The sequence below is a fragment of the Mixophyes fleayi genome, chromosome 3, assembly GCF_038048845.1.
Source record: "Mixophyes fleayi isolate aMixFle1 chromosome 3, aMixFle1.hap1, whole genome shotgun sequence".
Taxonomy (NCBI): Eukaryota; Metazoa; Chordata; class Amphibia; order Anura; family Limnodynastidae; genus Mixophyes; species Mixophyes fleayi.
The window spans coordinates 1,456,549-1,471,256 of record NC_134404.1 but is presented as its reverse complement, the minus strand read 5'-3'; the positions used below and the strand labels follow the sequence as shown (position 1 = coordinate 1,471,256).

The window sequence follows — 14,708 nt, the reverse complement described above, 5'->3', positions numbered from 1 at the left end:
TCTCCTCATCGGTGTGATCAGTACCCAGGTAATGATCCTCACAGACAGGTATAATCTACTATACACAGATTACCATGGTCCTCTCCTCATCTCTATGTGATCAGTACCCAGGTAATGATCCTCACAGACAGGTATAATCTACTATACACAGATTACCACGGTCCTCTTGGGACCAGCTGGGTCCGCACCTTCCTAGAGGTGCAGGGAAGCTCCCATCCTCCACTGGGGCAGAACTTTAGGTCCCATATGCAGCCTTCATCCATTGCCAGTCCATAGGAGAACGATGGCCCAGAATCACCGCTAGAAAACCGAAAGAAAAAGTTATATTAAAGATGCCTTCCAAGAATATCCTGCAGCATGGCATACGTACACACCAACGTGCATGTGGCGACCTCTCACCTCTACACAGGATATATGTGTACATGTATAACCATCTACTTCTCTTATCTCCTGTACTCACAGTGAGCAGCAGTTACAGTTTATATCAGATCACACAATTTGTAATGAGCATCATCAGCAACTAGATCATTATTAATCCTATTTACACCATCCAAGAGTGTTTTGATGTTACTGGTCAGTGGGTCTGGTGTCCGTCTCTCCCTCCCATATGTGGTGGATAAAGAGATAGATCCATACGGACATTACTGGTCAGTGGGTCAGACCTCCTTCACCAGCACTGCAGGACAGGTCTGTGCTTTGTAAATAACCCTCATATCATTGTATGATAGCACCCTCCCCCCCCCCCGCCTCTCTAATACTGGCTATCCATAGGGGTGTCCAGAGAAATCACTCTTCTATACATGGAAATGTAAAAGTGAATGTATCACCGGATTGAAACAGAGCAACTTCCAATCAAAAGCCTATTTAACTACACACCTCCTTCCACAGAAAAGTGTCTCCTCACTAGATGGGGTCAGACACAAACCTGAAGCTGGGATCAGGTGACTTAGGGTTGTATATATTGGGGAGGGGTGGGGCAGAGAAAGGACGCCCCCATGGGTATAAATAACACAAGAGACGTATAGACTGCACAGGTTACTGATAGACAGAATAACGTGATACTCATTATATACTGACCCTTTGTCTGAGCCTATAGACCCCAAGCTCCACAACTGCAGGAGACCCGGTCCGGTATGTGTAACATCAAGCCTGTGCCGGTCATCCATTCCCCGATGACAATACAGCGCCACATACTGGCAGGACCCGGAACCTCCCAAGGTCGGACACCACTCAAGAGACCAAACTGGGCCCCCAACAAAGAAGGTGACATCCCAGCGCTCACGGTGAGGTGGCAGAGACTGGAACCTGGGGAGCGATGCAGACGTTAGTGTGAGAAGGTTGGGTGCTTCCAGAGATAATACAGGATAGAGGACGACAATACTCCCACCTGCTGAGGACACAGGGATCTGCTTCCTCCTGAATCCCTTCTCGTCTGATGGAGAATGGAGGGGACGTGGTCTGCAGGGGAAGATAGCCCTCAGCCTCCCTGCAGAGGAAAACACAAGAAACTGGGTGCGTGACACCTACCTCATATACCGTCTATGTCACAAGGTCAGACTCAGCCACTGCTAGGTAGAGATTCCCACCTGTAATTACATTCACGCTGCTCACCTGGGAGACAGGAAGTGCCAGTTGTCTATACAAGGGATCCACTCAGCGAACTCCCAGTCCGAGTACCACACATTCCGGCTACAGGGAAGAGAGAGGAGAACATTAATACAGGGGTACCGGGCAGAGAGCTGGGTAGGAGCAGAGTCCGTACCAGAGATCCTGGATACATAGAGGAGATGGAGGAATATAATACAGGGCAGAGAGCTGGGTAGAAGCAGAGTCAGAAACAGAGATCCTGGATACAGAGAGGAGATGGAGGAATATAATACAGGGCAGACAGCTGGGTAGGAGCAGAGTCCGTACCAGAGATCCTGGATACAGAGAGGAGATGGAGGAATATAATACAGGGCAGACAGCTGGGTAGGAGCAGAGTCAGTACCAGAGATCCTGGATACAGAGAGGAGATGGAGGAATATAATACAGGGCAGAGAGCTGGGTAGGAGCAGAGTCAGTACCAGAGATCCTGGATACAGAGAGGAGATGGAGGAATATAATACAGTGCAGAGAGCTGGGTAGGAGCAGAGTCAATACCAGAGATCCTGGATACAGAGAGGAGATGGAGGAATATAATACAGGGCAGAGAGCTGGGTAGGAGCAGAGTCCGTACCAGAGATCCTGGATACAGAGAGGAGATGGAGGAATATAATACAGGGTAGAGAGCTGGGTAGGAGCAGAGTCAATACCAGAGATCCTGGATACAGAGAGGAGATGGAGGAATATAATACAGGGTAGAGAGCTGGGTAGGAGCAGAGTCAGAAACAGAGATCCTGGATACAGAGAGGAGATGGAGGAATATAATACAATACAGGGCAGAGAGCTGGGTAGGAGCAGAGTCAGAAACAGAGATCCTGGATACAGAGAGGAGATGGAGGAATATAATACAGGGCAGACAGCTGGGTAGGAGCAGAGTCCGTACCAGAGATCCTGGATACATAGAGTAGATGGAGGAATATAATACAGGGCAGAGAGCTGGGTAGGAGCAGAGTCAGCACCAGAGATCCTGGATACAGAGAGGAGATGGAGGAATATAATACAGGGTAGAGAGCTGGGTAGGAGCAGAGTCAGTACCAGAGATCCTGGATACAGAGAGGAGATGGAGGAATATAATACAGGGCAGAGAGCTGGGTAGGAGCAGAGTCAGTACCAGAGATCCTGGATACAGAGAGGAGATGGAGGAATATAATACAGGGTAGAGAGCTGGGTAGGAGCAGAGTCAGAAACAGAGATCCTGGATACAGAGAGGAGATGGAGGAATATAATACAGGGCAGACAGCTGGGTAGGAGCAGAGTCCGTACCAGAGATCCTGGATACAGAGAGGAGATGGAGGAATATAATACAGGGTAGAGAGCTGGGTAGGAGCAGAGTCAATACCAGAGATCCTGGATACAGAGAGGAGATGGAGGAATATAATACAGGGTAGAGAGCTGGGTAGGAGCAGAGTCAGAAACAGAGATCCTGGATACAGAGAGGAGATGGAGGAATATAATACAATACAGGGCAGAGAGCTGGGTAGGAGCAGAGTCAGAAACAGAGATCCTGGATACAGAGAGGAGATGGAGGAATATAATACAGGGCAGACAGCTGGGTAGGAGCAGAGTCCGTACCAGAGATCCTGGATACATAGAGTAGATGGAGGAATATAATACAGGGCAGAGAGCTGGGTAGGAGCAGAGTCAGCACCAGAGATCCTGGATACAGAGAGGAGATGGAGGAATATAATACAGGGTAGAGAGCTGGGTAGGAGCAGAGTCAGTACCAGAGATCCTGGATACAGAGAGGAGATGGAGGAATATAATACAGGGCAGAGAGCTGGGTAGGAGCAGAGTCAGTACCAGAGATCCTGGATACAGAGAGGAGATGGAGGAATATAATACAGGGCAGAGAGCTGGGTAGGAGCAGAGTCAGTACCAGAGATCCTGGATACAGAGAGGAGATGGAGGAATATAATACAGGGTAGAGAGCTGGGTAGGAGCAGAGTCAGAAACAGAGATCCTGGATACAGAGAGGAGATGGAGGAATATAATACAGGGCAGACAGCTGGGTAGGAGCAGAGTCCGTACCAGAGATCCTGGATACAGAGAGGAGATGGAGGAATATAATACAGTGCAGAGAGCTGGGTAGGAGCAGAGTCAGCACCAGAGATCCTGGATACAGAGAGGAGATGGAGGAATATAATCCAGGGCAGAGAGCTGGGTAGGAGCAGAGTCCGTACCAGAGATCCTGGATACAGAGAGGAGATGGAGGAATATAATACAGGGCAGAGAGCTGGGTAGGAGCAGAGTCAGCACCAGAGATCCTGGATACAGAGAGGAGATGGAGGAATATAATACAGGGCAGACAGCTGGGTAGGAGCAGAGTCAGCACCAGAGATCCTGGATACAGAGAGGAGATGGAGGAATATAATACAGTGCAGAGAGCTGGGTAGGAGTAGAGTCAGCACCAGAGATCCTGGATACAGAGAGGAGATGGAGGAATATAATACAGTGCAGAGAGCTGGGTAGGAGCAGAGTCAATACCAGAGATCCTGGATACAGAGAGGAGATGGAGGAATATAATACAGGGCAGAGAGCTGGGTAGGAGCAGAGTCCGTACCAGAGATCCTGGATACAGAGAGGAGATGGAGGAATATAATACAGGGCAGACAGCTGGGTAGGAGCAGAGTCAGTACCAGAGATCCTGGATACAGAGAGGAGATGGAGGAATATAATACAGGGCAGAGAGCTGGGTAGGAGCAGAGTCAGTACCAGAGATCCTGGATACAGAGAGGAGATGGAGGAATATAATACAGTGCAGAGAGCTGGGTAAGAGTAGAGTCAGCACCAGAGATCCTGGATACATAGAGGAGATGGAGGAATATAATACAGGGCAGAGAGCTGGGTAGGAGCAGAGTCAGTACCAGAGATCCTGGATACAGAGAGGAGATGGAGGAATATAATACAGTGCAGAGAGCTGGGTAGGAGCAGAGTCAATACCAGAGATCCTGGATACAGAGAGGAGATGGAGGAATATAATACAGGGCAGAGAGCTGGGTAGGAGCAGAGTCCGTACCAGAGATCCTGGATACAGAGAGGAGATGGAGGAATATAATACAGGGCAGACAGCTGGGTAGGAGCAGAGTCAGTACCAGAGATCCTGGATACAGAGAGGAGATGGAGGAATATAATACAGGGCAGAGAGCTGGGTAGGAGCAGAGTCAGTACCAGAGATCCTGGATACAGAGAGGAGATGGAGGTATATAATACAGGGCAGAGAGATGGGTAGGAGCAGAGTCAGCACCAGAGATCCTGGATACAGAGAGGAGATGGAGGAATATAATGCAAGTGTATAGGACAGGAGCAAAGTCAGATCTGCAGCATTATGTATAAAAAAATCATCTGTTTATAGATGAAAGAAGTGGAAAATGCTGGAAAACACATGCCAGCTGCCTGACTAATGTGGATTTAAAAGATCAGCTTATATTTGGTTAATGTTAATCAACTAGAAGAGACAACTCCTAGTATTCAAAAATGTGAGCAAATGTTGCACAGTGTCTGTAATCACCAACTGCCCAGAGCCAGGAACTAGCACAGTGTCTGTAATCACCAACTGCCCAGAGCCAGGAACTAGCACAGTGTCTGTAATTACCAACTGCCCAGAGCCAGGAACTAGCACAGTGCCTGTAATCACCACCTGCCCAGAGCCAGGAACTAGCACAGTGCCTGTAATCACCACCTGCCCAGAGCCAGGAACTAGCACAGTGTCTGTAATCACCAACTACCCAGAGCCAGGAACTAGCACAGTGTCTGTAATCACCAACTGCCCAGAGCCAGGAACTAGCACAGTGCCTGTAATCACCACCTGCCCAGAGCCAGGAACTAGCACAGTGCCTGTAATCACCAACTGCCCAGGGCCAGGAACTAGCACAGTGTCTGTAATCACCACCTGCCCAGAGCCAGGAACTAGCACAGTGTCTGTAATCACCAACTGCCCAGAGCCAGGAACTAGCACAGTGTCTAATCACCAACTGCCCAGAGCCAGGAACTAGCACAGTGTCTGTAATCACCAACTACCCAGAGCCAGGAACTAGCACAGTGCCTGTAATCACCAACTACCCAGAGCCAGGAACTAGCACAGTGCCTGTAATCACCAACTACCCAGAGCCAGGAACTAGCACAGTGTCTAATCACCAACTGCCCAGAGCCAGGAACTAGCACAGTGCCTGTAATCACCACCTGCCCAGAGCCAGGAACTAGCACAGTGTCTGTAATCACCACCTGCCCAGAGCCAGGAACTAGCACAGTGTCTGTAATCACCAACTGTCCAGAGCCAGGAACTAGCACAGTGTCTGTAATCACCCACTGTCCAGAGCCAGGAACTAGCACAGTGCCTGTAATCACCACCTGCCCAGAGCCAGGAACTAGCACAGTGTCTGTAATCACCACCTGCCCAGAGCCAGGAACTAGCACAGTGTCTGTAATCACCCACTGTCCAGAGCCAGGAACTAGCACAGTGTCTGTAATCACCCACTGTCCAGAGCCAGGAACTAGCACAGTGTCTGTAATCACCAACTGCCCTGAGCCAGGAACTAGCACAGTGCCTGTAATCACAGACTGTCCAGAGCCAGGAACTAGCACAGTGTCTGTAATCACCACCTGCCCAGAGCCAGGAACTAGCACAGTGTCTGTAATCACCCACTGTCCAGAGCCAGGAACTAGCACAGTGTCTGTAATCACCCACTGTCCAGAGCCAGGAACTAGCACAGTGTCTGTAATCACCAACTGCCTAGAGCCAGGAACTAGCACAGTGTCTGTAATCACCAACTGCCCAGAGCCAGGAACTAGCACCATGCCTGTAATCACCAACTGCCCAGAGCCAGGAACTAGCACAGTGCCTGTAATCACCAACTGCCCAGAGCCAGGAACTAGCACCATGCCTGTAATCACCAACTGCCCAGAGCCAGGAACTAGCACAGCGTCTGTAATCACCACCTGCCCAGAGCCAGGAACTAGCACAGCGTCTGTAATCACCACCTGCCCAGAGCCAGGAACTAGCACAGCGTCTGTAATCACCACCTGCCCAGAGCCAGGAACTAGCACAGTGTCTGTAATCACCAACTACCCAGAGCCAGGAACTAGCACAGTGTCTGTAATCACCAACTGCCCAGAGCCAGGAACTAGCACAGTGTCTGTAATCACCAACTACCCAGAGCCAGGAACTAGCACAGTGTCTGTAATCACCAACTACCCAGAGCCAGGAACTAGCACAGTGTCTGTAATCACCAACTACCCAGAGCCAGGAACTAGCACAGTGTCTGTAATCACCACCTGCCCAGAGCCAGGAACTAGCACAGTGTCTGTAATCACCAACTGCCCAGAGCCAGGAACTAGCACAGTGCCTGTAATCACCAACTACCCAGAGCCAGGAACTAGCACAGTGTCTGTAATCACCAACTGCCCAGGGCCAGGAACTAGCACAGTGTCTGTAATCACCAACTACCCAGAGCCAGGAACTAGCACAGTGTCTGTAATCACCAACTACTCAGAGCCAGGAACTAGCACAGTGTCTGTAATCACCCACTGTCCAGAGCCAGGAACTAGCACAGTGTCTGTAATCACCAACTGCCCTGAGCCAGGAACTAGCACAGTGCCTGTAATCACAGACTGTCCAGAGCCAGGAACTAGCACAGTGTCTGTAATCACCACCTGCCCAGAGCCAGGAACTAGCACAGTGTCTGTAATCACCCACTGTCCAGAGCCAGGAACTAGCACAGTGTCTGTAATCACCCACTGTCCAGAGCCAGGAACTAGCACAGTGTCTGTAATCACCACCTGCCCAGAGCCAGGAACTAGCACAGTGTCTGTAATCACCCACTGTCCAGAGCCAGGAACTAGCACAGTGTCTGTAATCACCCACTGTCCAGAGCCAGGAACTAGCACAGTGTCTGTAATCACCAACTGCCTAGAGCCAGGAACTAGCACAGTGTCTGTAATCACCAACTGCCCAGAGCCAGGAACTAGCACCATGCCTGTAATCACCACCTGCCCAGAGCCAGGAACTAGCACAGTGTCTGTAATCACCACCTGCCCAGAGCCAGGAACTAGCACAGTGTCTGTAATCACCAACTGCCCAGAGCCAGGAACTAGCACAGTGTCTGTAATCACCAACTACCCAGAGCCAGGAACTAGCACAGTGTCTGTAATCACCAACTACCCAGAGCCAGGAACTAGCACAGTGTCTGTAATCACCAACTACCCAGAGCCAGGAACTAGCACAGTGTCTGTAATCACCACCTGCCCAGAGCCAGGAACTAGCACAGTGTCTGTAATCACCAACTGCCCAGAGCCAGGAACTAGCACAGTGCCTGTAATCACCAACTACCCAGAGCCAGGAACTAGCACAGTGTCTGTAATCACCAACTGCCCAGGGCCAGGAACTAGCACAGTGTCTGTAATCACCAACTACCCAGAGCCAGGAACTAGCACCGTGTCTGTAATCACCAACTACTCAGAGCCAGGAACTAGCACAGTGTCTGTAATCACCACCTGCCCAGAGCCAGGAACTAGCACAGTGTCTGTAATCACCAACTGCCCAGAGCCAGGAACTAGCACAGTGTCTGTAATCACCAACTGCCCAGAGCCAGGAACTAGCACAGTGTCTGTAATCACCAACTGCCCAGAGCCAGGAACTAGCACAGTGTCTGTAATCACCAACTACCCAGAGCCAGGAACTAGCACAGTGCCTGTAATCACCAACTACCCAGAGCCAGGAACTAGCACAGTGCCTGTAATCACCACCTGCCCAAAGCCAGGAACTAGCACAGTGTCTGTAATCACCAACTGCCCAGAGCCAGGAACTAGCACAGTGCCTGTAATCACCAACTGCCCAGAGCCAGGAACTAGCACAGTGCCTGTAATCACCAACTGCCCAGAGCCAGGAACTAGCACAGCGTCTGTAATCACCCACTGTCCAGAGCCAGGAACTAGCACAGCGTCTGTAATCACCACCTGCCCAGAGCCAGGAACTAGCACAGTGTCTGTAATCACCACCTGCCCAGAGCCAGGAACTAGCACAGTGTCTGTAATCACCACCTGCCCAGAGCCAGGAACTAGCACAGTGTCTGTAATCACCACCTGCCCAGAGCCAGGAACTAGCACAGTGTCTGTAATCACCACCTGCCCAGAGCCAGGAACTAGCACAGTGTCTGTAATCACCAACTACCCAGAGCCAGGAACTAGCACAATGTCTGTAATCACCAACTGCCCAGAGCCAGGAACTAGCACAGTGCCTGTAATCACCAACTGCCCAGAGCCAGGAACTAGCACCATGCCTGTAATCACCAACTACCCAGATCAAGGAACTAGCACCGTGCCTGTAATCACCAACTGCCCAGACCAAGGAACTAGCACCGTGCCTGTAATCACCAACTGCCCAGACCAAGGAACTAGCACAGTGCCTGTAATCACCAACTGTCCAGAGCCAGGAACTAGCACAGTGTCTGTAATCACCAACTGCCCAGAGCCAGGAACTAGCACAGTGCCTGTAATCACCAACTGCCCAGAGCCAGGAACTAGCACAGTGTCTGTAATCACCAACTGCCCAGAGCCAGGAACTAGAACAGTGCCTGTAATCACCAACTGCCCAGAGCCAGGAACTAGCACAGTGTCTGTAATCACCACCTGCCCAGATCCAGGAACTAGCACAGTGTCTGTAATCACCAACTGCCCAGAGCCAGGAACTAGCACAGTGTCTGTAATCACCAACTGCCCAGAGCCAGGAACTAGCACAGTGCCTGTAATCACCAACTGCCCAGAGCCAGGAACTAGCACAGTGTCTGTAATCACCACCTGCCCAGAGCCAGGAACTAGCACAGTACCTGTAATCACCAACTGCCCAGAGCCAGGAACTAGCACAGTGTCTGTAATCACCACCTGCCCAGAGCCAGGAACTAGCACAGTGTCTGTAATCACCAACTACCCAGAGCCAGGAACTAGCACAGTACCTGTAATCACCAACTACCCAGAGCCAGGAACTAGCACAGTGCCTGTAATCACCAACTGCCCAGAGCCAGGAACTAGCACAGTGTCTGTAATCACCACCTGCCCAGAGCCAGGAACTAGCACAGTACCTGTAATCACCAACTGCCCAGAGCCAGGAACTAGCACAGTGTCTGTAATCACCACCTGCCCAGAGCCAGGAACTAGCACAGTGTCTGTAATCACCAACTACCCAGAGCCAGGAACTAGTACAGTACCTGTAATCACCAACTACCCAGAGCCAGGAACTAGCGGTGTCTTTATCCATGAAAATGTATCATTAACACTAGATACAATTGTTATTCCATTACCTTTTGTATCAAGTGCACTCCACTCCTTAGATTGTAAACTCAAATGGGCAGCGCCATCTTTACCTTGGTTCATGTTATTTTCTGTAATTTGTTTGTATTATGATTTTCTGAACACACAGAACTAAGTATTATGTTTGATCTTTCTAAATAAAAAAACAATAATAATTTTCTTACAGTGATGAATAGCGCTATCAGACATTGGAAGGGGAAGAGTTTACTGTAGGTTACTCCAACGTAAGCCTACTTATATCCAGGTCAGAGGAATACAAGACCAGAGAGGCCACGTGCCTCAGTGCCCAATCCCGTCACGTGGCCTCTGTCTCTACATGCCGGTGCGGCTGGAACCTGCTTCACCCGTTCATCACATCATTCTTACATTAATATTTGTACTACATATTGATGAGCCTTCTTGTTTGTCAAATTACAATGAGTATTTACTGTAAACATCTAAACCTAGACAGTAATAACAATGTGTATATTCATGACTGGTCCTAGATTTCAGACAAGTTGCCTAATCCTTTTCATCTACCTAATCAATTGAAGTATAAATATATAAAAGTATATATACTGCATATTCAGCAGTCCTACAAAGGACGAAGGAAGATCGTATCGCCACAAAAAATCTCTTACTAGTCCAGGGTGATCTGCGCAGAAGACCAGACAGGCGCCATGATGGAATTGTGAAATCCGTTCTCTGCGCACCCTCTCATCTGTGGACTGGGTTTCTGAACAATGAAAGGAAAGAATAAAAGTAATGGTCAGTGTTCAGTATGGATCTGGAAAGCAGATATCATCACCACCAACATGATCGGTTCCACGGCTCCTCTCTTATCTAGGAGGGAGTGCACCCATAAGACATGAGGAATGGTGTCCTTGTAATGTAAACTAGTACTTACTCATTTATACTATTGAGGCTGGATCCCGTAGAAACAACTTAATGTGTACGTTTATTTTAATTGATGGTGCACTGAGTCAATGTAGATCACTGCAAATGTATGGATTTTTATATTGGACCGGATCACTTTAAATAAATTTATACCATAAGTTATTTATAAGGATATAGCGCAGGGCGCTTACTTATATAACTGCAAATGCACTTATTTTTTATATTGTGGGTATGTTGGTTAAATAGATATTTATTTCTGAGAACAGGGGAAGAAATTTGTTTGTGTTTTAACCTTGCTAGAGGAAATGCATTATTTCTGATGTATACACCTGATACAATAAGCCTTTGTTTAGGAAGTCTTTTGTGTATCCTGGTGTAAGGAAATGCCTTATTTGGGGTTTTACAACTTTTCTTGGGGAATTCTTCTCTTTGGAGGAAATGTGTATTCTGCAACTGTTGGAAGAAAGGACCCATGCAAATTAGACCTTTTGATGTATGAGGGTCTAGCACCTGATGACATAGAAATATGTAATTAGACTTGCTGTCAGATGTCCACTGCATCCTAAATAAGAAGCAGAAAATCACAGCAAGGTTTTAGAATATCACAGATAAGCGTAAATATTGTTAGCTTTGCATTGCATGTAAATCCATGTTTGGGTAAACAAATTGCATCCCGATTCTAAAAATAACCTGTGAGGCTGTGTCTAAAACTGTATAATAAGAGAGCCTTTGTACACTGAAATGTATCATTCTGATGTTTTATCTGACCTGACCACTGATACCTTTAATCAGTGGAACTGGGACACTTGAGCTAAATAAACATCACTCTCTGCTTCAAAGACCCTGCTTGACAACTTCTTCAATATTGCTGTAATCTTGTGACCTACAGATTAGACCCTAAATCTAATTCGTCCTCCGGCTGTTCTGAAGTTTGGATCCAGCATCCAGTACCACCGCTCTGCCCGCTACCCAGCAGCTCTGGCCAGTGTGATAGGCCAAGGGGGATCCATCTACAGCACCCTGACCCATAGTAAGCGGTCAGGGGTACCAGCTCAGGTGTACCAGCGGGAGTACACTAGCAGCAACAGTTACCGAGAAGGAATGTTTTTCTGGATGCTATAAAAGGAGTCCAGTGGTGGCAGCAGGCTCCTCCTACTTCAGCAGGAGGGGCGTATTCCAAACAAAAATAGGGGACCGTGGCAAAGTAAGCCCAGCTGGTTCCCAGCAACAACAGACAGGGTGGCACAGGCGGTCCATCCCGCCACAATGATGATCGGAAAAGGAAACCTATTTGAATACTGAAATAGCAAGTGATTTAGGAAATCACAGATTGATGTGAAGTCTGTTAAGTTTAAATTACATTAAATCCAAGTTTAGAGACTATATTATAACCTAAAGCTAATCTGATGTAATATTTCAGACTTTGTGGTGCCAGCCAGGATCAGAGTGCTGGCTCACCCCCTGCCAACGTGTGTCAGAAACAGTACATAAAAGGGCTGTATTTTGTATTTGAGTGTATTATACCATCTGTACTTCCGGATGAGCAATAGGACCTCCAACTAGTGTGTAAAGGTCCTTGAGTAATAAACATCACTGCTTGGAGATTCTGCCTGACGACTATTACCATTGCCCGACTGTCCTGTGTTGAACCCAGCGTCTCTGTGTCAACGCTCTGCCCGCAGTCCTGATCCACAGCAAGCAGTCAGGAGGTAGAAGTCAACCCACAGCCAAGAGGCACTGCAGCAGCTATAGCAGCTGCCCCAGAAGTAAGAGATTCCAGGTGCCGGTGAAGGAGCCTGGTGGTGACACTCTCCTATAACTGGTACTTACAGCCGGCGAGTAACACTAGTAGAAGTGATCAGTAACGGCTGGTAAGAGGGTGTTAAAGAAGTGTCTGGTTCCCATGCCCTTAGGAATGTGTCTGGGTCCCTCACCTGCCGCGCGGTCACAATGGCTGCCGCAGCATCAAATGGGTTAGTATCAGACACTGCAGAGTTCCTGCGGAAAGGAAATCCCACGCTAATTAGCCCATTTCATCCAAGAGTGACCAACACATCTTTGTAGCCTGAATACACAGTAGGGGTCATATTCCTGTGTCAGAGAGAGACAGGGAACTATCTGAATAATGTACCAGTAAGTAGTTTAGGAAATGAGTGATGTCAATTGTGCCAAGTTTAAATTGCGTCAAATAGAAGTTTAGAGAATATATTACATCCTAATGCTAAACATTGAATGCAATATCCCAGACGTTGTGGTGGTAGATATGGGTTGGGGGCTGGATTACCGCCTGCCAGCATGTGTGTCAGAAGCAGTATATACAGAGCTGTATTTTGTATTTCAGTTGATATATACCATCTGTACTTCTTGATGATCACTAGAACCTCTAACTAGTGTGAATGGTCCTTATAAAGGACCCTGTCAGAGCAATAAACTTCACCGCTTCAAGATCCTGCTTGGACGCCAACTTACCTGCTGCGTCCTGTGACCTAAAGATTAGACCCAAATCTAATCTGTTATCTGGCTCTTCTGAGGTTGGGACCCTGCATCCAGTATCAACACTGTCTCTGATACCCAGCAACAGGGGTACCATCCCAGGTGCCCAGGAAGGGGGTACAATAGCAGCAAGTGTTACCCAGAAAAAGCGGATCTAGGTGCCGATAAAGGAGCCTAGAGGTGGCAGCAGAGCACACAGATAGTGTTTAAAGGGGCACGTTTTGGATAAAGAATGGGGACGGTGGCAAGTCAAGCCCAGCCAGTCCCCAGGAACACAACAGAGAGGCACAAGAGGTCCATCCTGTCACAACTTTATTGTAGGCTCATACTTGCTAATCTATATTGCTGATGCAGCGTGCTCTCTGTATATACACGTAAAATGTGCCGATACCATTCCCACAGCATGTTCTAGATGATTCCATAGGATACAGCGTGATTGTTAGTATCTTCTCTGAGAACTAGAAATAGGGATCTGTGTTACCTTGGCCTCTATGTAAGGTGGGCCAAGGAACCGAGTTACTACACTAGGGACAAAGAAAAGGCTGTAACACCTAAAACCATTGACAGGAGTGGCTTATTCCACCCTGGTCTTTCCCTCTGCAGTTTATCTGTGTTCTAACCCTGACCACTAGTAACCTGCCGACCACCAGTAACCTACAGACCACCAGTAACCTGCTGACCAACCTACAGACCACCAGTAACCTGCTGACTAACCTACAGACCACCAGTAACTTGCTGACCAACCTACTGACCACCAGTAACATACTAACCACCAGTAACCTGCTGACCAACCTACTGACCACCAGTAACATACTGACCACCAGTAAAAGGCTGGTGGGCAGGTGGGGCGGCACGGGAGAGAAAGGCTGGTGGGCTGGTGGGGCGGCACGGGAGAGAGAAGCTGGTTGTGCAGGTGGGGCGGCACGGGAGAGAGAAGCTGGTGGGCAGGTGGGGCGGCACGGGAGAGAGAAGCTGGTGGGCAGGTGGGGCGGCTCGGGAGAGAAAGGCTGGTGGGCAGGTGGGGCGGCACGGGAGAGAAAGGCTGGTGGGCTGGTGGGGCGGCACGGGAGAGAGAAGCTGGTTGTGCAGGTGGGGCGGCACGGGAGAGAGAAGCTGGTGGGCAGGTGGGGCGGCACGGGAGAGAGAAGCTGGTGGGCAGGTGGGGCGGCACGGGAGAGAGAAAGGCTGGTGGGCAGGTGGGGCGGCACGGGAGAGAGAAAGGCTGGTGGGCAGGTGGGGCGGCACGGGAGAGAGAAAGGCTGGTGGGCAGGCACGGGAGAGAGAAAGGCTGGTGGGCAGGCACGGGAGAGAGAAAGGCTGGTGGGCAGGCACGGAAGAGAGAAAGGCTGGTGGGCAGGCACGGAAGAGAGAAAGGCTGATGGGCAGGCACGGAA

The 14,708-nt window shown here is 49.2% G+C and overlaps 1 protein-coding gene across 2 annotated transcripts in view; it reads right to left on the bottom strand.

Annotated features, from left to right (window-relative positions):
• GTF3C2 (general transcription factor IIIC subunit 2) overlaps window positions 1–14,708 on the bottom strand; it is an 86,941-nt gene that overhangs the window by 55,909 nt on the left and 16,324 nt on the right. For both annotated transcript variants that reach the window (XM_075201011.1, XM_075201012.1), the window contains exons 5-9: window positions 10,566–10,660; window positions 1,612–1,689; window positions 1,388–1,486; window positions 1,078–1,305; window positions 189–300 (exon numbers count right to left, since the gene is read on the bottom strand). In XM_075201011.1, the coding sequence (XP_075057112.1) occupies window positions 189–300; window positions 1,078–1,305; window positions 1,388–1,486; window positions 1,612–1,689; window positions 10,566–10,660 (612 nt within the window). The remainder of the gene's footprint in view (window positions 1–188; window positions 301–1,077; window positions 1,306–1,387; window positions 1,487–1,611; window positions 1,690–10,565; window positions 10,661–14,708) is intronic.